At 37.5% G+C, this 26,658-nt stretch overlaps 4 protein-coding genes and 2 pseudogenes across 4 annotated transcripts; 1 reads left to right on the top strand and 5 right to left on the bottom strand.

The window, feature by feature from the left end:
* On the bottom strand, positions 3,009–4,038 carry LOC104742812 (annotated as a pseudogene).
* On the top strand, positions 8,291–9,213 carry LOC104744113. Its single transcript, XM_010465131.1, has 2 exons — positions 8,291–8,636; positions 8,963–9,213. The coding sequence occupies exons 1-2, from the start codon at positions 8,291–8,293 to the stop codon at positions 9,211–9,213; spliced, it is 597 nt and encodes a 198-aa protein (XP_010463433.1).
* LOC104742811 (lectin-like protein At1g53070) lies at positions 11,094–12,733 on the bottom strand. The gene has a single exon (XM_010463864.2). The coding sequence runs from the start codon at positions 12,097–12,099 to the stop codon at positions 11,290–11,292; it is 810 nt and encodes a 269-aa protein (XP_010462166.1). The 5' UTR covers positions 12,100–12,733; the 3' UTR covers positions 11,094–11,289.
* LOC104742810 lies at positions 18,974–21,373 on the bottom strand (annotated as a pseudogene).
* Positions 21,788–22,899, bottom strand: LOC104742809 (lectin-like protein At1g53060). The gene has a single exon (XM_010463863.2). It carries the CDS (start codon positions 22,796–22,798, stop codon positions 21,965–21,967), a length of 834 nt encoding a protein of 277 aa, XP_010462165.1. The 5' UTR covers positions 22,799–22,899; the 3' UTR covers positions 21,788–21,964.
* LOC104742808 (probable serine/threonine-protein kinase At1g54610) lies at positions 22,958–26,652 on the bottom strand. The gene is made up of 8 exons (XM_010463861.2): positions 25,715–26,652; positions 25,154–25,438; positions 24,743–25,060; positions 24,410–24,637; positions 24,210–24,310; positions 23,972–24,080; positions 23,469–23,876; positions 22,958–23,386 (listed from the first exon to the last, which is right to left on the bottom strand). Exons 1-8 carry the CDS (start codon positions 26,117–26,119, stop codon positions 23,165–23,167), a joined length of 2,076 nt encoding a protein of 691 aa, XP_010462163.1. The 5' UTR covers positions 26,120–26,652; the 3' UTR covers positions 22,958–23,164.

Raw genomic sequence — 26,658 nt, 5'->3', positions numbered from 1 at the left:
TAAAAACAAAACCTAAATTATCCAACCTACTAACAGAAACAAGATTTCTAGCACACTCAGGTACATAGAGACACCCTTCAAGATCTACATGACATCCAATGTCCAGGATCAACTTATAAGTCCCAATGCCTTCAATTTGTGCCTTCATTCTGTTTCCCATGAAAAAGAATTGTTCAGGTCCTCTTATGGGTTGAATCGAACTGAATCCCTGTTTAATAGGAGACAATGAGTAGTAGCACCAGTATCTAACCACCAAGTATTTTTAGGCACTTCAACAAGGTTCAATTTAGAGCAAACATAAATATTTTGCGTACCTTTCTTTTCGAACTATGCCTTTCTTTTCGGACAGTCTTTCATGAAGTGTCCCATTTTCTTGCAAAAGAAACACTTCATTTCCTTCTAGATTTGACTTTTGAGGCTTTTCATGAAAGCTTTATCCTTCATCTTGTCCTTCAGAAGGAAAGGAAGTGTCCGAAAAGCTTTATCCTTCATCTTGTCTTTCATGAAAGCTTGTGGATTCTTCCAAACATGATTCTACCAAGCAAACAGCGGCTTCGTTGTGTAGAATCACGTTTGGATTCAAGAACCACCAAAATCCAAACAGCATTGATTCTTGAATCCAAACGTGATTCTACACAATGAACCATCGAACTCATCTCCGCCAATTGATCGTAAAACTCAATAGCTGAAGCCGCTGTTTGCTCTGCCGCTGGTAGCTCTCTAATCAGTGAATCTTGCTGTATCTCTATCTCCGATCCTCTCATTCTTCAATTTGGTAAAATCCCCAATTTCATCAAACCCTAAATCTTCACTTGCGATAACTCCGATCACAGTCACGACGCACCAATTGATAAGTTTGAAGGTAAGAACTCTTCTCTCTTATCTCTTCTCAAATCCACAATACAATCTCAAAACCCTACTTGATAAGCTTGGAGTTACAGTTCTCCAATCTCATCACCTAAGAACAGAGCCATACGCTCTAACAACACATTTGATCACGCAGGATGTTGTTTACAATACTAATCATCTCTATTTATACTCTACATTGTTCTCATTCTTCTTTTTAACTCCTCACATGTGCCTCTCATGTGCTTATCAGTACTATGTTAACTCCGAAGAAACCAGTTCAATGCTCAAAGACATGCCAAAACTTTCTTCCATTAGTTATGCGATTTAACCGAAGCAAATATTCAGTATCAGGGAATCAGTACACATGACTACATAGTTGCACTTAGAGATCAAGAGCAAGAACTAAAAGCTGGAGGTGGTCAAGAGGTTCATCCTTGGGCTGCGGTTGTGAACGTGTCTGCTGCTGTCGATATGAACGTGGTTGCTGCTATTGTGATTGTTATTGCTGCGTTTGTGACTGTGTTGTGCTGCTTTTGTGACTGTGTTGTTGCTGCTGCTGCGGTGGAGGTAGCGATTGGCGAGGAGGTTCAACAGCAAAAGGTGAACCTGAAAAATCAAAAATAATTTGTGACTATTGTTGTTGCGGTGGAGGCTGCTTTTCCAGTTAAAGAACAGAGGACATAGCTTCAGCCTCTTGATCCGGTTAATGAATATATATGTGTTGTTACGTTCTTAAGAAGATGCAAATGTTGTTATATTTTTAAGAAACAAAAATATATATTTGAGATGTAAAATATGTTAAAATCACCTAAAATTTTACAATCAAATCTCATAGAATCACATTTCATTTCTTTTTTAAAAATATAAAAACACTAAAATACAATGAAATCTCCTAAAACTCACCTAAATCTTCTAAAATCTTAAAATGTTAAAATCCTACCAAATCTTTTTAAAACTAAGTTGAATACCCCCTCTTAATGATGCTAAATTATAATTTTATAATTAATCAAATCACATATTAATCAAATAAACATATTACCTTTGAATATACATATTATTGACTATATTGAAAATGATTAATTCTTTTCATATTATTAACTATATATTCATTTTTATGTCACTGGAACAGTATTAAACATGTCTTGTGTTACCTACAAGGGACGACAGATTTGGGTTTATTTTATACTAACCATAACAAAGAAGGTTTAGTTGGTTTTGTTGATGCAGGTTATCTGTCCGATCCACATAATGCTAGGTCTCAAACTGGCTATGTATTTACGCACGGTGGTACAACAATTTCTTGGCGTTCTATGAAGCAGACTATTGCGGCCACATCATCTAACCATGCAGAGATTTTAGAAATGCATGAAGCTAGTCGAGAGTGCGTATGGTTGAGGTCGATGACTCAATATATCAGAACGGACTGCGGTATGGTCGATGATAAGGAACCAATCGTGATTTATGAAGACAATACGACTTGCATCGCACAGCTTAAGGAAGGCTACATTAAGGGAGATCGGACGAAGCATATATTACCCAAGTTCTTCTTCACACACGAATTACAGAGGGCCGGAGAAGTTCAAGTGGTACAAGTTCAGTCTTGCGACAACTCAGCCGATCTCTTCACCAAATCTTTACCGGCATCAGCATTCAAGAAGCTCACGCATAAGATTGGAATGCGGAGGCTTAAGGACTTTCAGTGATGCTTAGAACAGGGGGAGCAATGCGTGATGTACTCTTTTCCCTTCACCATGGTTTTGTCCCATTGGGTTTTTCTGGTAAGGTTTTAATGAGGCAGCACCCCCAACCGTATTGTACTGATCCCTTAGCATCGGCACGGTTATGTCATCCAAGGGGGAGTGTTGTAAAACACTTGGAGTGGACTTCCATAACCGGCCCATTACTTATCCTATTGTGTAAGGCCCATCGGCCATGTGTAAGGTCCATCGGCCATAACCTATTCAGTTTAGGATTTAGGTTTTGCCTTCTACTATATAATGTACATGTTCTATGAGTTAATAAGAAGAAGAAGAGAATTTCCACCTTTGAGTTCTCTAGTTTTATAACACAGTTTCATTTTTGTTTATACCATTAAACCACGTTTGAATAAATTCAGGAGAAAATAATATAATTGTTAAACCGGTGACAAAGATAACAAAAGGCAAAACACAAATCAAACCAAACAAGACCAAAGTAAAATAAAATCAAAAAACAAACCAAATTAATTGATTTTGGCGGTATTCTCAAAACTCCAGCTCCAAATGTCGTGACGCTCGATGCCACGACCCATCGAACCGGCGAAACCGGTATACATTGACTCAAGAACAACCTCCGAGAGATCAACTTGTGTTTCCATCAATGCCCTCTTTGGTTTCTTTAAATGTGCAGGTGCAAGCATAACAGTGACTTTACTGTTCCTGTACTTGATCCAAGCCTTGTAGTTATCTCCACTACTAAGCTTCACTTCCTTAAACGACCATTCACTCTTCCCTCCAGTTCTTGTCTGAACCCAATACCCAGTTTCTCAGAAACCATTGAGTTAACAGAGTTGATATTAATACCAACATGATTATCATTAATATCGCCAAAACGTTTTTCTTGGAAGACATCAAACTCGATGACAAAGAGATGGTTATTAGGGCTGCCATTGGTCGTGCGGTTAACTAGACCGAGGAAGCCACGGGTTGAGTCATTGTCGTAGTTCACGGTTGGGACAACGATGAAGGCAAGACCATGACCAGGGTTAGGGTTTGACCGGCCAGGAGTGATGGAGAATGTGAAAGATGTTTTGAAAGAGTAAACAGAGGAAGAAGTGTTATTGGATGGTTTGAATGGGATTGGATCTGTTTATAGGCCTTGACCGTGTGAGAATGGAATATTGTCATGGGTCATGGAGAGAGCTCTGGACCGGCGCATGCCATCGGTTGCTGGTCCTAGCTCGGCGTATCCAATGAAGACTAGATTTGTTCCGTCGAAATGGTTGAAGTTGAATTTGACGGCGGAAATGGTTTCAGAGCTTAACAAAGCTATGAACAGAGCGATAAAACATAATTTTTGCATTTGCATTATGAGTTTTGTGTACTTGTGTTTGATTTTGGTATATTATGGTAAGGGAAGGTTGTGTGTATTATATATATAGGGTGGCAAGAGCCATCCACTTTGACTTTTCAAACATTTAGTACTAGTGGTCAATTTAGATAACGCCAACTCGGACACATACAAAGACTCATTAATTTTATTTCTAGTTGATTATTCTGTTTAGCACTAAAATGTTTATTTAGTAGGGGTTTCAATCATGTCCAACACACATCAGGTTATCTCCAGCAAGGTTCTAAGAGCATGGACATACCCCATAGAGGATCTAAAGAATTAAAAAAATTAAAAGATGAGAAAAATGTGGAAAGATGAGAGAAACGTATATCTGCCCAGAACAAATAAGACATTGGATCTCCTGCTGTCTTCTTTTTATTGGTTAGATAAATTAAAAAAATAATTAAATAATTAAATTAAATTAAAATATTATTAATGAAATCTTTTGACATCCAAATGGGTGTATAAGCGATGAGATTGCCCTAAGAGAGGTTTTAGTGGAGAAGAAAAAAAAAATCAGATTAAACAAAAAAAATGCAAGAGAGCCTCTTATATTGCATACTCGTTTATGTGCTAAGAGGCGGTATGTGTCAAGTGCTTGTTGGCCAAGCAAAAAAATAGAAGAAGGAAAAAAAAATTGTTTCGGCAGAACAAAGTTTTTTCTTTCTTTCATCTCTCACTCTCTCGGTCTCTCTCTCGCAGTTTCTCTCTCGATCGAAGTCCATTATTGATAAAAGGAAGGAGAAGGATATGTTTATGCTATGGAATCAAAGGCGATTGGGTTAGAGGAGATCCGAATCGGAGGAGATTTAATTTGTGGAGGCGAATCGGAGAAAATTTAATTGACTCCGAGATATTTGAGTTTGAAGTCGATTCATTCGGATGAGGTTGAAGCAATTGGAATATGAGGGTAAGTTTCTCTGTTTAGTAGGATGAATTCGCGATAAGTTAGGAGGGATTAGGGTTGTTTGGATTTTTGTTGGTAAATTTGGGTTTAGGGTTGGTTGTTCGAAATTTTAGGGTTCTTGCTTGTTCATGCCCAGAGTTCGAAATCGGATAGAAGTAGTGTTTAGGGTTCTTGCTATATGATTGAGAAACTGATCATGCGGTATTTAGATATATGTGATTGCTGATTTGTGTTGTTTTAATCATAGGATCAAGTCGTTGTTTATCAGTAGTGATGTTTTGTCTGATTTGTAATTGTATATATGTATCAGTTGGTCCGACATCAGTATCCGACAGATGAGAAGCCTTGACGCCATGCCTTGAATGTATGTTCAGATTCAAACCTTGTCACTTTACATGTTTCTCTTACTCTGATATATTAGTAGAGAAATATATGTTTCTCTTACTCTGATACTTGACATGTTTTATTTTTCTTACATTAACATTGTTCCATCTGTTTTGACATGTCACTTTCTTGTAGGTGCGTGTTGGCTTTGGAAGATACATAACACAAGGAGCCAAGTGAAGTGGACAAATCCAAGTGAGGCGCTTGCTGAGCCAAGTGTGTCGAGTCAGTCATGATGAATGCTTGTTGTTTGTTGGTTGTGGTAAATAGCATTAGTACTTGATTAGGGTCTAGGGAAGTCGACATCAGAATTATTGTGTGATGGTTTAGTGTTTGTTGGTTGTTGTTAAGTGATAAATGTGTGGTTGTTGTGGAACTTAAATTTGAAAACATAAAGCCACTAGTTTAAAAAGTAAACTACTCACAAAGATTTTTAATAAAACCGTAAAACACATAACACAAAAAAACATAATACAAAACCTTCTTTCCTTGATAGTAAAACACAATCCACAAAACATTAACACCAATCACAAAACACAAAACCTTAACCCTTCCTTCTCCTTCTAACACACATACGAAGCAGCAGCTATAGATTCAGAGGACTCCGGATTGAATCCATTTCGTTTCTCTCCTGGCTTCTTCGATCTCCTCAAAAGTCAACATGATACCCGCACAAGCATTGACTCTCCCTATGAGAGTCAATGTTCTGACGTCCCACCTGCAGCTGCATCACCTGTTGGTAACCGCCGAGCAAGGCATGCTTGGTTATCAGCAGATGATGTGATGCTTGTTAGTGCTTGGCTAAACACGAGTAAGGACCCAACTACATCAAACGAGCAGAGACGTGGAGCCTTTTGGGGAAGGATTGCTGATTAAGAATCTACATGTTCGAATGTTGTTGGTCGACCAAAGAGAGAGTCAAGTCATTATAAACAGCGGTGGGGTAAGATCAACGACATTGTGTGCAAGTTAGTTGGCTGCTATGAAGCTGCGACAAGGGAGAAATCTAGTGGGCAGAATGAAGATGACGTTATGAAGCTAGCACACCAGATTTTCTTCAATGATCAAAACGTCAAATTCACCTTAGAGCATGCATGGCGAGAGCTTAGATATGATCAGAAGTGGTGTGCTTCCACATCTCCTAAAGGGAATGGAGTCAATAGGACACGGGTGTGTGAGGATGGTTCTGCCTCCGAAGCTCCCATTGATGTCGAGGATGAACCTATGCATCGTCCTACTGGTGTTAAGGTTGCGAAGGTGTTGAGAGGAAAGGGTAAGAAACACATCAACACTAAAGCGGATGTAGAGGGAGATGCTAAAGCTTTGTTGGAGTTTCAGATGCAAGAGGTAAGGAGGATGTATGAGATGAAGCAAAAAGACTTCGCTTTGAAAGAGATGGAGTTCGCTATGAAAGAGAAGCATAGCAAGCATGTGATGCTTGAAAATCTTATTGCAAACAAAGATTCACTTACTGAATCGGAAAAAGCTTTGAAAGACAAACTAATTGATGACATGTTGTCATCAGTTTGAATCGTTTTAGATGTTGTCTTATGTAGTATGTTTCATGTACTCGGTCATTGTAATCGTGAAGTCTTGTAATCGGTTTTAGTTTGTTCCTTATTTGGTTTAACTAATGTACTTGGTTTAGTTTGTTTCCAAATATAATCGGCTTGAATTACTTATTTAGTGTTGACATGTTCCTTATTAATTGTACTTGTGTTTTTTGGTATCAAGAATTAACTGTTTGGTGTTGTGTATACGGTTTCAGGATAAAAGACAAGGATGGTGACTATTGATCTTGACCACACAAGAGATTGACGTGAGCTTCACTGTGAAAACCCGTCCCGCAGTCCCCACTAGCCCCTGCTAGCTGCCCCAACGGACCGTCCGTGGACCCTGCTAGCCCCCCCCGCTAGCCTTCCCAACGGACCACAAGCTGGTCCTGCAGGGCATCGATCCTAACCCATCACTGTGGGTATCCAAATCCACTAGTAGGTTATTGGTGCACCAGGCGTTCCTCGAACCCTGGTCCCCACCCTTTAACAACCTTCCCACAGGACAATTGGTGACAGCTTGTCCTGTGGGAAGGTTGTTAAAGGGTGGGGACCAGGGTTCGAATAACGCCTGGCGCACCAATAACCTACTGTAGATTTGGATGATTAGTTCCATTTGCCACGGTGAGGGGTTAGGATCGATGCCCTGCAGGGCCAGCTTTGGGCCTATGGGAGCAAGCTAGCGGGGGGCTAGTAGGGTCCACAGGACGGGTTGTCACATTCACCCTACACAAGAGTATCCTGTGAGCTTCACCCACCACACAAGCGTCTCTCGTGAGCTAAACCACACCACAAGTGTCTCCCGTGATCAAACAGCTCTATAGTACACCACAAGATGTCGAATCTTTAATTGTAATATAGTACCAATTATTTGTTTTTTTTGTGACATACACCACAAGTTTGTACAAGTCCAGTTTTTGGTTTTTTATCTCACCAAACCACAAATTTCTTAGGCAAACCACACCACAAAATACACCAGTACAACTCTATAAAACGAAGAGGTGACCAAATCAAACACTCACCAATTCACAAAAAAATCGTACACTCTCTATCTTATCAAACACTCACCCTACTCCAAATTCACAAAAACATTCTCTATCTTTTCTTTCACTTTTCTCCTAAAATGGCATCTTCTTCACACAATAATTTTGATAACACCATTGATGAAACCATAAATCAAGTTTGTGACCAAATTTTCAATCAAGTTTGGCAATCTCTTCTCACTCCACCTGTTCAACATCAACAACCACCCAAACCAAAGAAGAAGCGAAATTACATTGAAAGAAATCGTGAAGTCGGCCATGCCCACTTGTGGAACGATTATTTCAGTGAATATGCAACATACCCTCCTAAAATGTTCTGACGCCAATTTAGAATGAACAAGCCCTTATTCATGTGTATCGTTGAGCGACTAGGAACTGAAATTCCATTCTTTCAACAACGAAGAGATGCTACAGGAAGGTTGGGGCTTTCAGCACTACAAAAGTGTAGAGCAGCAATTCGTATGATGGCATATGGTTCGGCAGCTGATGCGGTTGACGAATACCTCCGACTTGCTGAAACCACAGCGTTCTCATGCTTGGATCATTTTTTTGATGCCATCATAAATTGTTTTGGAGATGAGTACTTACGAAGACCGACACCAGAAGATCTTCAACGTCTACTCGATATTGGAGAGTTCCGCAGATTTCCGAGGATGATAGGAAGAACTGATTGTATGCATTGGGAGTGGAAGAATTGTCCAACCGCAAGGAAAGGTCAATATACACGTGGTTCTGGCAAGCCGACAATCGTTTTAGAGGCTGTAGCATCACAAGATCTCTGGATCTGGCATGCTTTTTTCGGACCTCCAGGTACATTAAACGATATAAATATTCTTGATTGTTCTCCCGTTTTTGATGATATTTTAAACGGTCGAGCTCCAAAGTTAAATACAGTGTCAACGGACACCAGTACAAGTTGGCTTATTATCTCACACATAGTATTTATCCAAAATTGTCTACTTTTATCCAATCTATTCCACTACCGCAAACTCCAAAAGACTCTTTCTTTGCTACACATCAAGAAGCTGCACGTAAAGATGTCGAGCGTACTTTTGGAGTTTTGCAGGCTCGATTTGCCATAGTCAAAAATACGGCTCTTCTTTGGCATAAGAATAAAATTGGAAATATAATGATAGCGTGTATCATACTGCACAATATGATCGTAGAAGACGAACGAGATGGATACACTCTGTTTGATCCATCCGAATTCACACACATGGAGTCCAACCGAACTTTAGAAGTGGACTTCACCGTACCAACAACCATGCCTTCATGTGTCTCCACTATGATGAACATTCGTTTGAGTGTTCGTGATCGAGATAAACATAAACAGTTACAAGATGATTTGGTTGAGAATATTTGGGCAAAATTTGGAGAATACCATTAAGCATTTCTTTTTTTTATGAATTTTACTTCTCTTTTATTATGTTTTAATGTTTCCTATGTTTATAATTTTATGAAATGCAATAATTTTATAAACATATATCTCAAATGCAATAATTTCATATTCTAATTTATTTTTTTTATTTTCAAAAAAATAAATAAATTAAGAGATTCAAAATAAGAACCCACCATTGGAGGGGAATCTTCTAATTAACAATCCCAAAGTTCTTTATCTACTCAAAACAAAAAATATATTAATAAACAATTTTAAGAGGCCCTAAAATATATCCCCCATTGGGGTTTCCCTCAGTTTTAACATAATGCCGGTGGTGCAACTATGAACTACCACTAACATGCATCCTCCAAAACAAACGAAACGATTATTCTTGACTTCGCTTGTATGTGTTTGGAAGGTTATCTCAACATGATTTGTTTTGCCGTCAGCGGTGGTGGGTTCTCCCTCATTGGACATAGTCGTGGATCCGGATCTGATGGAGGAGAAGCTCCGTAGTCGAGATCTGGTTTGAAGACGCCGGAGAGTAGCATCGGAGTTTCTCGTGGTTCACTCCTCAAGAAGGACTTTGTGGCTATGGCGGAAGTCGGTGAAGGAGAGGTGGTGGTAGCGTTGTTCGTCTCGACGGTTAATGGTAGGTTTTTCTTTAGATCTTAGATGGCTGTTGTGGGTTCTGGTTGCAGAGGGTTGAAGTGAGCCATCGGTCTCTGTAACTGTCGTGATTTGTGTCCGTCGGACCGGTTTGAACAGATCCTGCTCATGGGAGTTCGGAGCCGCCAGATCTGAGAGAAAGGGGATAGATCCGATGTTTTCAGATTGCTAAGTTAGGATCTGTCAACGCATAGCCGGGCTGTCGGAGAGGTTGGCATTCCGGGAGGTTTGTAGTGGGTTGGTGGCTCGTCAGAGAAGGACCTTTGACGGAAACCGGAATCTTCTGTCTTTGGTTTCTGATCCTTCGATGTCGCCGCAAAACCGTGAACCTTGATTCCGCCGGAATTAGTGCTCTGGCTCTTTGCTTCCCGGTCACATACCTTTAGATTTTGAGCTTTATAGTTTCAGCAGGTTCCGAGCTTTTTTCACTTTCCGGCATGTTTTCCGTTCTCCTTGTTTTGCAACTGGATCTTCGATGTATTGTTTCTTGGTCCAGCCCATTAAGGGATGAATAAAGTATATATAGAAAAAAAAAAATAGGTTATCTCAACATGTTTACATATATATATATGACGAAGTGGTCTAAGTCTAACTACCTCCTACAGTATCTTTAGTCTCCTCCCATACGGAGTTCGTCCAAGACAAGCTTTATTAAATAATGACATGGATGATATGGATGAATTAGCATTAGTCTTATTCACTTCCAATCGTTTTTTTTTTGGCATTTTTAATGGGCTTTTATTGTTTATCTCTTCGAATACTTTTTGGTTTCTATTTATTGCTTATCTCTTATAAACAAATCTACGTAGTATCCGTTTGAGCCTGACCGAACTGTATCTATCGGTTTGTTTGTTTGCTTGCGTTTGTTTTTGTTACTTGATTGTGAATGTGATAACTAAATAATACTCCCTCGGTTTCAAAATATAAGATGTTTTAGCCAAAGCACGCATAATAAAAAATGTTTACTTTTAAAAAGTTTAACCAATCAGAAACAAAACTATATAAAATAAATTATAAAAAATATAAAATTAGTCTAAAAGTTGCCTCAAAAATTGAAAACACCTTATATTGTGAAACAAACAAAAACCTTTAAAACATCTTATATTATGAAACGGAGGGAATACTATCCAAGGTCCACTTAATTATTCTTACAACGAGAAAATGTTAGTTAAAACTGAAAACTACTAAAAATGACTAACATAAAAATTAGGAGATACTACTAAATCAGGAATTAAACGTCGTTGATTTTTTTTTAGTAACCTGACAACGGTAATTCATGACAATGTCGGTAAAGCCATAAAATTGAGCATTTATTTCACTTCAACTATCGCAAGCTAAAGTCACGACAGATAGTAAACCAGAAATAAACCAAAAGAAAACCGATGATCTCGAACCAAATCGAACCGGGTTTTTTCTTCAGTTCTGGAAAGCCCAGTCCCAAATCTCGTGACGCTGGACACCATGTCCCATCGAACCGGCGAAACCGATATACATTACCTCGTGAACCACATTGGAAAGGTCGAATTTTGCTTCGATCAAAGGCCGGTTCGGTTTCTTCAAATGCGCCAAACCAATGGTAACGGAGATGACTTTGTAATTGTTGTTGTACTCAATCCAAGCCCTGTACCTATCTCCACTACTCAGCTTCAAGTCCTTAAACAACCAACCGTTTCTTGTCATAACCCAATAACCGGATTTGACCGAAACCACCGACTCAACCGAGTTAATGTCGATTCCGACATGGTTATCGTTCATGTCACCAAGGTTCTTGTCCTGAAAGACATCAAACTCGACAGCAAAGAGGTGGTTATTAGGATTACCGTTGCTGGTTCGGTTCACAAGACTGAGGTAGCCTAAACCAGAACCGTCGTGTTGGTTAGCGGGTACGACGATGAAGGCGAGGCCGTGACCTGGACTAGGGTTTGATTGAGGAGTAATGGAGAAAGTGAAAGAGGTTTTGAAAGGGTAAAGAGACGTAGCGTTAGGCTTGAAAGTGACTGGACTGATGTGAATAGCTCGGCCGTGTGAGAAAGGGAGGTTATCTCGTGTCAATGTGATGGCTCCAGAGCTGTTCGGACCATACTCAGCGTCTCCATGGAATGATATTAGACCGGTGCCATTACCACCAAAAGAATTGAATTTGAAATTGTAAGCAGTGGTGGTGGACTGAGAGGTGAAGAAGACAGCTATGAACAGAGTGGAGAAACAGAGCATTTGGTTCTTCATTTTTTTTTTGCTCTGTGTTTGGGAACTTTGAGGAGTGAAACTGTGAAAGTGATCAACTTTATAAAAGGCGATTAGAGGGTGAAGATATCGAGAAAGGTTTTTGGCTTTGTGTTAAAATAATGGACATTGAGAAAGAAAAAAAGAGACAAGGAATTGGAATTATGGCGTTACATGACAAATTCTACTTCTGAAAGCGCACAAAAACGTTTCTTCTTTTTTCTTATTTTTCTGTGGCCACGATGCTGCAAACAAGACTTTATGAGTGGTGGTGGCCAAATGGAAAAAAAGAAAAACAAGTTCCAAAATTTTCCTCTCCACTATAATTGAACCAAAACATCAATGACAAAATAAATGACTAGTACGATGAGGTTAGTCCGTCGCTTCCCCTAACACTATTCTCATTCATTCATATAATCAAAACTTAACATATTTCATTCAGTTATGCCAAAATTATTTTTTAAAAAGATTTTTTATATACTAATTGAATTTTGTATTCATTAACAGTTAATTTCTCTATTTGTAGAGTAACATAAAAATTAATCAAGAAAAAGGAAAGAGAGTGAGGAGAGAGGTTCTTTGTTCACAAGTAAGAACAGATGAGTTCGGAGTTCCTATTGTTTGTTCAAAAAAAAAAGTTCTTATTAAGAACCCCATATGCCACTTGTCTGAACATAATTAATTCAGTCTTCATCACTTGTAATTTTTTTAAAATAAGAAGATTAAACCAAAATAATATTATAATATTATTGCCATTGGAGATGCTCTAATTCTCTATAATATTTAGTATAATATTTAAATTATAATTATAGTGCAATTGATATCTCTTATACTATTTTATAGATTAATATAAAATATAGTTTTAAAAATTATTATGCTATATGATAATTTTTCCCCTTTAGACATGATAGATGATGAAACTTTTTACAAAACAAGGGATTTGCCCACCACTCCCAGTTCCCTGATACGAATATACCTCTCTTTATATTTGAGAAACTAATTTGATTTTGTTTAGTTAGTTTGTATTCAAGTTATGGGTTCGATCATGAAAAGTATTATTCTTTACACAAACGATTCAAGTAATGTCTTATCCTCCATACGCATAACCACATCATAGACATTCATGGACCCTTATTCGAGTATAATTTAGGATAAACATACAAGAATAAGAATTCCTAAGAAAGACTTTACCACCCTTAACTATGCAAAAACCCATGAAGCAGAATTCAAAGAAAAGAATGATCAAAAGAAAATTGGACAACCAACAAAAATGCAAGAACTATATGTTTACCAAACATATTTTATTGTTTCATGTTAAGAAATAATCTAACAAACTCTTATAATGTTCTTGAATAGTAAGAAACAGAGAAGTGATTAATAAAACATAATACCTTTTGTAGACACAAAGAGCAGAGACTCATCATGCCACCACATGCCTATAGTGGCGATGATAAAACTGTATGTAAAACAAAAAAAATAGCTAACAGAGAAATCAAGCTAAGATGTTACACTTTCTAAACGGATACACTAGTGATTCAAAGGAGCTCAAAGCTCCATCAAGTGGTAAGATTAAGTGGCTAAAGAATAGACACTAGTGCCATAACACAGATATTTACAATCAATGTATTGTAAACAAATCAAGACAATGAGTATACTTGTAGAATGCTAGGACAATAATAATCAGTGTACGATGCACAATTTGAGAAGGTCATTTTGTATGTTTGAGCCAATCACCCAGACTAAGAGCATGGCACAAAAACATATACAAGCAAGAGATTTAATGATACATACATGCACAAAAGCATAGATATAATAAGTATAAAGTTAAGTCAAAATACCACAATAAATATTCTGAGAATCAAAACGCAAAAGTTACAGATGCATCATCCAAAGACAATCTTACAACTAACCAAAATGCAAGAACTATGATCACCATACATCTTATAATGCAACACAAAGCAAAAAAAAAAAGTTACAGACACTGGTAATTGACAAAACCAAAGTTGAAATCCGAAGTGTCTATTTCAAACAAACAGACAACATTAAATATTCCTTTCTTAAAAAGATTACAGAGAGAATTCACAAAATGAAATAGACAAGATACATATACATTGATAGTAGCGTCGTTTCATAAAAACGTAACAGAACATGATTCTTACAGTCTTATACAATGTTCTATAATACTAACTCAATGCACTACTTTGCCGAATGAAAAACTAAAAAAATCGACTTTGAATATTTATATATGTGTACTAGAAGAACTTTCAAGTCTAACAACTAATATAGCAAACTACGGTTCCTAGAAGCGATACAAAATATTAGACATAGAATACAATTAGTCAACCTAAAGAGCAGAGAATATCATAGCAGTTCTATGCCTAGTATGATGATCATAAGATTGTACTAAATTTTGATTTTGAAATCAATCATCGAAAAGTGTTATTAAAACAAAAAAGCATTGTAGGAAAATCAAGAAAGATCCATTACACATTCTAGTAATTCAATAGATTCCAAGCTCCAGCAACTTAATAAGACTAAGATTAGACTCTAGTACCATAAGATAGATATTTTCAATCATTTTATATATATATAGTAAAGACTCAAGCAACATGTACAATCTGTAGATTTTAACACTGTAATCATCAGTTAATGATGCAGTATACCGAGATATCAATCAACAAGGGTTTAAACTTTAAAGGATAACGCAAAACATATACATTTGAGATTCACGAAAACTACTACAAGATGCATACACTTCATAGAATGAGAAACCTTATGTTACATAGAAGTACCAAAACAGAGATAATAAGTATTTTATACACAATGTAATATTCCAAAATAAAATCTACCTTTTATCGTAGACAACAGAAAATACTACCATTATACACATATGATGCAGACATTTAAAATGTCATTGACAACAGTAGAATAATCATCAAGGGTTTTAACTTTTAAGCATAACACAAGCGACTAAAATAGAGAACCTATGATACTTACAAGCACCAAAACAGAGATAAGCATATACCTGAAGAAATCAAAATTGTATCATAATTACAATCAAAACAGAAATAATCTAACAAACTCTTACAATGTTCTAAAAATAGAATAGTAAGAAACATAGAAGTAATTAATGCCACATGCATATAGTGGGGATGATATAACTGTATGCATCTTGTACAAAACTGAATCAATTACAAAATTGTATTATTAAACAAAAACGTAACTAACAGAGAAATCAAGCTAAAGATTCGTTGCACTTTCTAAATGGATACACTAGTGATTCAATGGAACTCAACACAGATATTTACAATCAATGTATCGTAAACAAATGAAGGCAATGAGTATACTTGGAGAATGTAGGACAATAATAATCAGTGTATGATGCACAATTTGAGAATTTCATTTTGTTTGTTTGAGCCAATCACCAAGAGTTTAGAGCATGACGCAAAAGACAAAATACATTCATAAAACAAGAGAACTTATGATACACACATGCACCAAAGCAAAGATAAAATTAACTCTTTTTCAACAGAATTCCAGAATATCATTTCATATGTTTGGAATATTCATACTAACCATACGACATTGATGATGGTTTCTTACTTGGGGTATATTTTAGGATAAACATACAAGAATAAATATTTCCCAAAAAAGTTAAGACAATTTACCACAGTAAATATTCTGAGAATCAAAAGGTAAAAAGTCACAAAGGTATCATCCAAAGACAACTAACCAAAATGCAAAAACTATGATCACCAGACATCTTATAATGTAAGACAAAGCAAAAAGAATTACAGAGGACACTGGTAATTAACAAAACCAAGATTGAAAATCGAAGTGTCTATTTCAAACAAACATATCCCTTTCTTAAAAGATTCTAGATGGAATTAAAAAAATGAAATAGACAAGAACATACACATTAAAGATAGCTTCGTTTCTTAGAAACGTAAAGAACATGACTCTTATAGTCTTATACAATGTTCTATCATACTAACTCATTGCGCTACTTTGCTGTATGACAAACTAAAAACTCGACTTTGACCATATCTATATGACTATATGTGTACTAGAAGAACTTTCAAGTCTAACAACTAATATTAGTAAACTATGGTTTCTAGAACCGATACAAAAAGATTAGACACAGAACACAATTAGTGTACTAAATTCTGATTTTGACATCAGTCATAAAAAAGTGTTACTGAAACAAAAAGCATGGTAGGAAAATCAAGAAAAATCCACTTCACATTCTAGTAATTCAATAGATTTTCCAAGCTCCATCAATTCAATAAGACTAAGATTAAACTCTAGTACCATAAGAGAAGATATTTTCAATCATTTTATATAGTAAAGACTCAAGCAACATTTACAATATATAGAACTTAACACTGTAATCATCAGTTAATGATGGAGAATACCGAGATATCAATCAACAAGGGTTTAGAGGATAGCGTAAAACATACAGTTCATAGAATGAGAACCTTATGTTACATAGAAGCACCAAAACAGAGATAACAAGTATTTTATACACAATGTAATGTTCCAAAATAAAATCTACCTTTTCATCCTAGACAACAGAAAATGATTCACACCAGTAGAATAATCACCAAGGGTTATAACTTTTAAGCAAAACACAGGCGGCTAGAAAAGAGAACCTATGATACTTACAAGCACCAAAACAGAGATAAGCACTGAACAAATCAAAATTGTATCGTAACTACAAACAAGTTTGAAAAAGCATATACCTTTTCAAGAAGTCTGCTACACTTGGAATCTCCTCAATGCCTTCAGAAGCACATAACCTGTGGAAATTAAAATTGGTTAGTCTTCATTTAATGGGAATAGTTGATACTTACCTTATCTTTCGAAGCTATTGATCGTCTTTTCTCTCTATGTTTTAGGCTCAACTTTTTTTTTTAAGACTTCTTTAAGCNTAATCTAACAAACTCTTACAATGTTCTAAAAATAGAATAGTAAGAAACATAGAAGTAATTAATGCCACATGCATATAGTGGGGATGATATAACTGTATGCATCTTGTACAAAACTGAATCAATTACAAAATTGTATTATTAAACAAAAACGTAACTAACAGAGAAATCAAGCTAAAGATTCGTTGCACTTTCTAAATGGATACACTAGTGATTCAATGGAACTCAACACAGATATTTACAATCAATGTATCGTAAACAAATGAAGGCAATGAGTATACTTGGAGAATGTAGGACAATAATAATCAGTGTATGATGCACAATTTGAGAATTTCATTTTGTTTGTTTGAGCCAATCACCAAGAGTTTAGAGCATGACGCAAAAGACAAAATACATTCATAAAACAAGAGAACTTATGATACACACATGCACCAAAGCAAAGATAAAATTAACTCTTTTTCAACAGAATTCCAGAATATCATTTCATATGTTTGGAATATTCATACTAACCATACGACATTGATGATGGTTTCTTACTTGGGGTATATTTTAGGATAAACATACAAGAATAAATATTTCCCAAAAAAGTTAAGACAATTTACCACAGTAAATATTCTGAGAATCAAAAGGTAAAAAGTCACAAAGGTATCATCCAAAGACAACTAACCAAAATGCAAAAACTATGATCACCAGACATCTTATAATGTAAGACAAAGCAAAAAGAATTACAGAGGACACTGGTAATTAACAAAACCAAGATTGAAAATCGAAGTGTCTATTTCAAACAAACATATCCCTTTCTTAAAAGATTCTAGATGGAATTAAAAAAATGAAATAGACAAGAACATACACATTAAAGATAGCTTCGTTTCTTANTAACCTCTTTCTCTTAAGGAGCTGGTCGTTTTTACCATCCAACAAGTCTTACTCAAGTGTTGGTCGTTGTTACCATCCAACAAGTCTTAATCACTCCATTGTCTTATTTCTTTAAGCCGGTGGTATATGCTATTCTTTAAGCCGTTGGTGTATTAGTTTCTTTCTATGTCTTGTTTCTTTGTCAAGTACTGTTGTCTTTATGCCTCATATTTTAAGCCGCTGGTCTGATTCCATCAAACAAAAGGTTGGTCGTTTTTACCATCCAACCCAAAGTCTGTGACTTCTTTCTATGTCTTAAGTTAGGGGTAGTCAAATTGTGAACTCTTTCTTTTCTTTATCCCCCTTTACACAGTCTCAGTCTTATAGACTTCATTAAGCCGGTGGTCTGATTCCATCAAACAAAAGGTTGGTCGTTTTTACCATCCAACCCAAAGTCTGTGACTTCTTTCTATGTCTTAAGTTAGGGGTAGTCAAATTGTGAACTCTTTCTTTTCTTTTTTCCCCTTTATACACAGTCTCTGTCTTATAGACTTCTTAAGCCGTTGGTCACTCCCCCATCAAACAAAGGGTTGGTCGTTTTTACCATCCAACCCAGAGTCTGTGACATCTTTCAATGTCTTAAGTCAGGGAGAGTCAAATTGTGAACTCTTTTTATTCCTTTTCCCCCCTTTATCTCGTCTCTGTCTTATAGACTTCTTAAACCAACGGTCATTCCCTCCCAACATGCATTCACTACCCATCCAATATATCTGATTCCGTTCGGGACAATGTCCCCAAAAAGAATCAGACAGAGCACCATTAAATTAGTGTCTGCCCATGAATCTCTTTGGGTTTTAAAAAAACAAAACAAAAACCATCCAAAAACAAAAACCAACAAGTTCCGTAGAACAATTAAAGGCTTTGAAAAACAGATGACTTGGATATATAAATACCAAGACTGATGTCATCAATTGCAAAACAAAATCATAGACTGAGAACTGATCCAGTAAATGTTTGTTGTTCTCTTGTTCAATTTCGATCCTCAAAAACTGAAAAACAAAACCAAACCAAAATTAAAATCAGGAAGACAAGCGATATACATACCTCGACCACATGTTTCAAGCGGAGACAAGCTTCTTCAAATCTTTAAAAAAAAATCACGATTATTAGGAAAATTGAAATCCAAAAAAAAAAACAGAATCACGAAAGATATGGAAGGAATCTAACCAAAGTTACGTTTAGAGAACTTACGAGAATAGGGTCTTTCTTGTTGCTTCTACCATTCTCTTCCTGGTTTGCTTCTTCAGAGGTTTCCTTGAAGGAACCTGGAAGCCGAGTCATTCCTCTGCAAGTCTCTTGTTGCGGTGCGCCTGTTCTGGTTGTAGCAAAACCAGGCATTGTTGAGTAATCAGCTATGGACGAAACCTTTTGAGAATCTTGGTAGTTCCTTCTACCCTTTGCGCAAGCAGATCTACGTGATAAAGGACCGGAATGTGAAGCTCTCTTGTGAGGAATAATGATACCCTGAGACTATCTGTTTGGTTCAAATGCTTGTGATGATGGCCTCGGTGGATCAATTGGGAAACCAGATGCAACTTCTTCAGGATGAGGATTAAACTTCTCGCTTCGGCTTCTATTAGTAGACTGGCTCTGCCTTTTCTGCATAGGATGTTAATGCGAGAGAGGGTCAAAAACAATGAATAAAAAGCAAGAAGCTTTAACATCGAAAGATATAATAAGCTTTTACTAAAAATATTAACCTGCATTGATGTAACCAGCTCTGCATTTGCGTCAGGGGCTGGGATGGCTCGAGATTCCTTAGTTCCTCTTCTTTCTTGGTGTCTTTGGTCCCTGTTTCCACCAGCTTGTCTACAGACACAAAGGAGCAAGATTGAAGTTAATATATTTTCTCTTTTTGCCTTAACTGTTAAAGCAATTGTAAGAGCACTGCACAGTAAAAGTAACATCAGACTAGAAAAGTCGGGATGAAATACCTTCTACTCTCCTCATCCCGCATTCTTGCATCGAGCTCTTTGCTGGGAGGATATTTAGGCAAGCTTGAAGGATCACATGGAAGAGGTCTAGTGGAAAAGTAATGGAAATAAAAGAATGATAATTGAGGTTACAAAAGCATTGACCATGAGTTAAATATAGCAAATCCCAAGAACAAGTAGCATTTTACAGCCTGAGAAATTGCCAGTACCTCACTCTTGAGAGCTGCGGCGGCTGTTCCACGATCATCAGGATTGACTGAAAGCAAAGTTTCAAGAAGGGCTAAAGCTGGCTGAGGAAACTCCTTAAACGTTTCACCCACTAAGCGTTTATATGGCTGTGTAGGCTTGAAAATTGTTGCATGAGGCAATCTCGATTTTACCCAATAGTCCTCGGAAGGGGAGCCACATAGCTTGAAAATCTTGTGCAACTGTTCCACCTGTAACACCATATGCGTTATCAGAGTCACCTTAAGTAATCAAACTAGTCTCACGTCAACCAGAGCAAACACTAAAAGAGATTCAAACGAAATATGCAAATCTACCTCAGTTCTACCGGGCATAATAGGCTTGCCGGCATAGAGTTCAGCAAGAATGCAACCTGCGCTCCACAAATCAACTGCTGCTCCATAGCGAGTTGCTCCAAGCAAAAGCTCGGGTGGACGGTACCAAAGAGTTACCACACGACTGGTCAAAGGCTGAGTTTGACGAGGATCAAAGAAACTAGCTAATCCAAAGTCAGCAATCTTTAGAACACCACTATTATCTATCAGAAGGTTTGAGCCTTTTATGTCCCGATGAAGTACACCACGACTGTGACAATGGTCTAGACCGTGTAATAGTTGCTGCAGGTAGCATTTGACCTGTACAAAAACCGATAAAAAAGAACCTCAGAGAATTGCAATGAAAGCGGTGAACAAGGTCAAGAAGATGTTGAACCGAAACATAAAAAGTACCTGTGATTCAGAAAATTTAATAGCAGGATGAGAGGCTAGTCCAGCTAGATCATGTTCAAACAAAATCACGAAATTAAAATTAAAATCAGGATGACAAGCGATATACATACCTCGACCACATGATTTAAGAGGACACAAGCTTCTTCGAAACCCTAAACAAAATCGCGACTATTAGGAAACTTGAAATCCAAAAAAAAAAAAGAAACAGAATCGCGAAAGATAAGAAAGGAATCTAACCAAAATTATCATAAAAACCCAGACGATGATGGTAGCAGATTCAGGCCAAATCAAGCATACTCCAAGTACAATCAAAACCCTAGATCAGTACCTTGATGACGGATTTCAAGCGGAGACATCCAAACCCTAAACAAGAAAAAGTATGATACGAACTATTAGAAAACTTGAAATCCAAAAAAAAAAAAAAAACAATATCGCGAAAGATTAGTAAGGAATCTAACCATAATCACCATCAAAAACCCAGACGATTGTAGCAGATTCACGCCAACTTAAGCATCCTCCAAGTTCCGTTAAAACCATAGATGAGTACAACATCAAGATCGATTACACCAATCTATAAATCCTAAAACCAAACTCGCAATCTATATATCTATCAAAAGAAACTTACTAATCTACAAACTTTTGTAACAGATCTCCGATTAATTGAGTGGATTCTTCATTCTTCCCGAAGAAAAAGAGAGAAAATTTGAGAGAGATTTTTTTTTTTTTTTTCTGATGAATTGTGAAAATATTTATCCGTTGCGTCTCGAGTCTTGACAGTTTATATATTATTAATATTTTATCGACCGTTGATCTGTTAGATACTCTAATCGGACGCTCCTGCATCTTCCGCTGTAGGCGGTTTATGTTAAGCCTAATAGAGTTTAAAGATAGGCCCAATACGGCCCATTAGTTCAAATTTCAAAAACGCGTCTAGTAGTTTCTAATTTACTACTGATGGGAATAATATTCAAAGGAACGGGGTCATTTATTGTAAAAACTTTCTACTAGTAATCTGAGAAGTAGATACATGTCACGTTAAGCCATAATAACTAAGGCATTTATTAGCTTCAATTATCACACTAGCTGGATCGATGGATCACGAGATTCATTCAACGACAGTAATAACTTCGACCTGTATTTAGTTTTTGGCACTGTTCTCAAAACTCCAGTCCGAGATCTCGTGACGCTCAGCGTCACGTCCCATTGAACCAGCAAAACCCATGTACATTTTCTCGTGAAAAACTTTCGAAAGATCGAGCCTCGCTTCGATCAATGGCCTCTTCGGTTTCTCCTGTGAAGGCCCGATCGTGACTGTCACTTTAGCGTTCTCGTACTCGATCCAAGCCTTGCATCCATTATCACTAAGCTTCAAGGCCTTGAACACCCACCGGTTTCTTGATTGAATCCAATAACCGGCTTTCTTAGAAACCGTCGAGTTAGCCGAATTAATGTTGATACCAACATGGTTATCGTTAATGTCGCCAAGAGACGCATCTTCAAAGACGTCGAACTCGACCGCAAAGAGATGGTTATTGGGGTTACCGTTGTTAAACCGGTTCACAAGACTTAGGTAGCCTAAACCGGAAACTGTGTCGTTTTTATTGTGGGGGACGACGATAAAGGCGAGGCCATGACCGGGGTTAGGATTTTGCTTACGAGAAGCAATGTCGAAATTGAAAGAAGTTTTGAAAGAGTAGACGTAAGAAGAAGAAGCACTAGGTTTGAAAGGGATGGGATTTATGAAAATGGCTCGACCATGAGAGAAAGGGATATTGTCACGGCTCAATCCAATACCTCCTGACTTGCTCATACCGTCGGGTTCTGGTGCATACTCAGCGTCCCCATAGAATGTCATCAGATCAGTTCCATTGTAGAAGTAATCGAAGTTGAAACTGTAAGCTGATGAAGAAATGGAAAGAGACAAAAACAGAGCAAGAAACAGAGAAATGAAACAGAGTGTTTTGGTCTGCATTCTGTTTTTTTTTTTTGTTTTTTTCCTTGGATATGGGAAGTGAAAGACGATAATAAGATTTATATAGCGAAAGAAAGGTGTTATCTCGACAAGCACCTTTATTTATTTCACAAGAAAGGTGTTATCTTTTTGTAATTGATGTCGAACATTTTCTAAATATATATATAACCTGTTTCTACCTCTCGCTTATAATAAAATAATATCACATTACAGGGAAGCTAAAACGTGACAAGATTTGATTCTATGATTATATAATCTTGAATCAATAAAATACAATTATTTTCACTCAACATACGCCGTGTTAAAAAGTTTACAGGCAAATGAGGTTCGGTTTTCTGATCATATACTTTTGCCTCATTGATGGGATCAACGGCTAGAAACAGATGAGGGATGGTTGGTTGGGACTTGCTGCTGGCTCGATGCTTCATCTGCTTGAAGTTTCCTAACTCGAGCCTTATCAATCCGTGCTCTTCTCACAGCTTCTTGGATATGGCGGTCATGGTCCTTTAATACCTGATCCATGTTTCCTGATGGAACCACCAACGGTCCTGAATAATGAATCTTATGCCCTTTTGATCCATAACCCAGCTGAAAACCAAACCAAAACAGCTCAGAAGAGTAACATTGGTACTTTCTAAAGATAGCTAAGAGGGACTTTTAAAGAACTTACGAGAATAGGGTCTTTCTTGTTGTTTCTACCATTCTCTTCCTGGTTTGCTTCTTCAGAGGTTTCTTTGAAGGAACCTGGAAGCCGAGTCATTCCTCTGCAAGTCTCTTGTTGCGGTACGCCTGTTCGGGTTGTAGCAAAGCTAGGCATTGCTGAGTAATCAGCTATGGATGAAACCTTTTGAGAATCTTGGTAGTTCCTTCTACCCTTTGCGGAAGCAGATCTACGTGATAGAGGACCGGAATGTGAAGCTCTCTTGTGAGGAATAATGTTACCCTGAGACTCTCTGTTTGGTTCAAATGCTTGTGATGATGGCCTCGGTGGATCAATTGGGAAACCAGATGCAACTTCTTCAGGATGAGGATTAAACTTCTCGCTTCGGCTTCTATTAGTTGACTGGCTCTGCCTTTTCTGCAAAGGATGTTAATGCAAGAGAGGGTCAAAACATAAAAAGCAAGAAGCTTTCACATCAAAAGATATAATAAGCTTTTACTAAAAAAATTCACCTGCATTGATGTAACCAACTCGGCATTTGCGTCAGGGGCTGGGATGGCTCGAGATTCCTTAGTTCCTCTTCTTTCTTGGTGTCTTTGGTCCCTGTTTCCTCCAGCTTGTCTACAGACACAAAGGAGCAAGATTGAAGTTAATATATTTTCTCTTTTTCTTTTGTTAACGATTCAAAGCTATTGTAAGAGCACTGCAGAGTAAAAATAACATTGGACTAGAAAAGTTGGGATGGAATACCTTCTACTTTCCTCATCACGCATTCTTGCATCGAGCTCTTTGCTGGGAGGATATTTAGGCAAGCTTGAAGGATCACATGGAAGAGGTCTCGTGGAAAAGAACTGGAAATAAAAGAATGATAATTGAGGTTACAAAAGCATTGACCAGGAGTTAAATATAGAAAAGCCCAAGAACATGCAGTATTTACAGCCTGCCAGTACCTCACTCTTGAGAGCTGCGGCGGCTGTTCCACGATCATCAGGATTGACTGAAAGCAAAGTTTCAAGAAGGGCTAAAGCTGGCTGAGGAAACTCCTTAAACGTTTCACCCACTAAGCGTTTATATGGCTGTGTAGGCTTGAAAATTGTTGCATGAGGCAATCTCGATTTTACCCAATAGTCCTCGGAAGGGGAGCCACATAGCTTGAAAATCTTGTGCAACTGTTCCACCTGTAACACCATATGCGTTATCAGAGTCACCTTAAGTAATCAAACTAGTCTCACGTCAACCAGAGCAAACACTAAAAGAGATTCAAACGAAATATGCAAATCTACCTCAGTTCTACCGGGCATAATAGGCTTGCCGGCATAGAGTTCAGCAAGAATGCAACCTGCGCTCCACAAATCAACTGCTGCTCCATAGCGAGTTGCTCCAAGCAAAAGCTCGGGTGGACGGTACCAAAGAGTTACCACACGACTGGTCAAAGGCTGAGTTTGACGAGGATCAAAGAAACTAGCTAATCCAAAGTCAGCAATCTTTAGAACACCACTATTATCTATCAGAAGGTTTGAGCCTTTTATGTCCCGATGAAGTACACCACGACTGTGACAATGGTCTAGACCGTGTAATAGTTGCTGCAGGTAGCATTTGACCTGTACAAAAACCGATAAAAAAGAACCTCAGAGAATTGCAATGAAAGCGGTGAACAAGGTCAAGAAGATGTTGAACCGAAACATAAAAAGTACCTGTGATTCAGAAAATTTAATAGCAGGATGAGAGGCTAGTCCAGCTAGATCATGTTCCATGTACTCAAAAACAAGATATAAGCTGCAAGACATTCTTGATGTAACTAAGCCTTCTAGCTTTATGATATTAGGATGGTCAAGACGGCGTAATATCTGGATCTCTCTTGCCATAAAACGCACACTTTCTGGCTCCAAGTTATCAAACCTAACTTTCTTCAAAGCCACAATTTTCTTCCGATCCAGATCACGAGCCCTATATACATTACTATAAGTACCCTGACCAATCTGCATAAAGCAAGTAAAAAACTACTGCATCAGAGATCTTTCCTCACAGCTAGCTATAAAAGTCCAAAGCCTTTACAGGTCATGCTATAGTTTTAAAAAAAAACAATCAACTGAAAAAATCTAGTTTCCATAACATAAGTGTGTCATTTACTGCAAACCAAATCTTTGGAGCTTAGGATATGTTTCTAAATATGGAAACATGCCACTAAAAGTAAGTCAAGCAATCCAAATAGACTTATTTAACTGCATTTTTTTCAAATGAAAAAAGGAGATTACTTTGTCCAACTTCTCAAAAGAATCAGCACGGCGTGGAACCCATCCCTTAATAGCTTCTCCAGCAACAGAAGCCAACCATGGAGGCCAACCAGCAGCTACATACTCTCCTTCAGTTGCTTTAGCAATGGTAATACTCATAGCAAGAGGTGAAGTTGCAGCAACATTCTCTATCTTCTTCTCTCTTCTACTCAAATTAAAAGAAACATTGGCTTGCTTATTATTACTCAACACAGGTCTAACACTAACAACATCAGACCTTTCCTTAATCCTAAGTGTCTCTTCTCTTCTAGAAGAAGTAACCGGTCTTGAAACTCTAAACTCAGAAGAGGATTTGCTAGAGAAACGATCTCTTGGACTATCTTTGCTATCTTCAATAGCAGAAGGCTTACCACAAACACAACCCATCTCTCTCTCTCAAAATTACCCCCAAAATTTGGATACTTTACCATTCATACCATCTTGTTCTCCACTATCAAATCAAGTGGACCATAAGAAAGAACTAGACCATCAAACATATAAAAAAGTCCGAGACTTTCAGAAAACAGAGAAAAAGGGGGAAACGAAATCAAGGAACCCTAGAACACGGAGACCACTGTAACCCAGAAAAAGAAAAAAAAATGATTTTTTTTTCCCTCAAATTGCAAAATGTGCCCAGATCAAGAAGACAGTTCAGGCATTTATAATTAAGAGTGTAGTACCAAAAGGAAAAAAACCCAGGATTCCCAACTTTACGCACATAAAGCTACTACCTTTGAAGAGAGAGAGAGAGAGAAGACTAAAAAAACAGCAGAAGCAAAAAAGTAAAATTGAGTAATTTGCAGAGGAAAAAAATGGAACTTTTCTGAAGAAGAGAAATCAGGAGGAGAAATCAAAAGGGTTTTAAGAGTAGTATTGGTTTGCTTGAGACTTAAGAGAGAGAGAGAGAGAGAGAGAGAGAGAGAGAG

This window comes from Camelina sativa, chromosome 14, assembly GCF_000633955.1.
Source record: "Camelina sativa cultivar DH55 chromosome 14, Cs, whole genome shotgun sequence".
Classification (NCBI taxonomy): domain Eukaryota; kingdom Viridiplantae; phylum Streptophyta; class Magnoliopsida; order Brassicales; family Brassicaceae; genus Camelina; species Camelina sativa.
Note: the sequence above shows the minus strand (reverse complement) of the source record. Positions and strands in the feature narration are given on the sequence as shown.

Coding starts and splice junctions, on each gene's coding strand:
- LOC104742811 (XM_010463864.2), bottom strand. CDS start 12,099: ATGAAGAACCAAATGCTCTGTTTCTCCACTCTGTTCATAGCTGTCTTC.
- LOC104742808 (XM_010463861.2), bottom strand. CDS start 26,119: ATGGGTTGTGTTTGTGGTAAGCCTTCTGCTATTGAAGATAGCAAAGAT. Junction 24,081..24,209: donor CGTGATGAGGAAAGTAGAAG/GTATTCCATCCC, acceptor TTGTGTCTGTAG/ACAAGCTGGAGGAAACAGGG. Junction 23,387..23,468: donor ACAAGAAAGACCCTATTCTC/GTAAGTTCTTTA, acceptor TTTGGTTTTCAG/CTGGGTTATGGATCAAAAGG.
- LOC104744113 (XM_010465131.1), top strand. CDS start 8,291: ATGGCATATGGTTCGGCAGCTGATGCGGTTGACGAATACCTCCGACTT. Junction 8,637..8,962: donor TGCTTTTTTCGGACCTCCAG/GTACATTAAACG, acceptor ATATAATGATAG/CGTGTATCATACTGCACAAT.
- LOC104742809 (XM_010463863.2), bottom strand. CDS start 22,798: ATGCAGACCAAAACACTCTGTTTCATTTCTCTGTTTCTTGCTCTGTTT.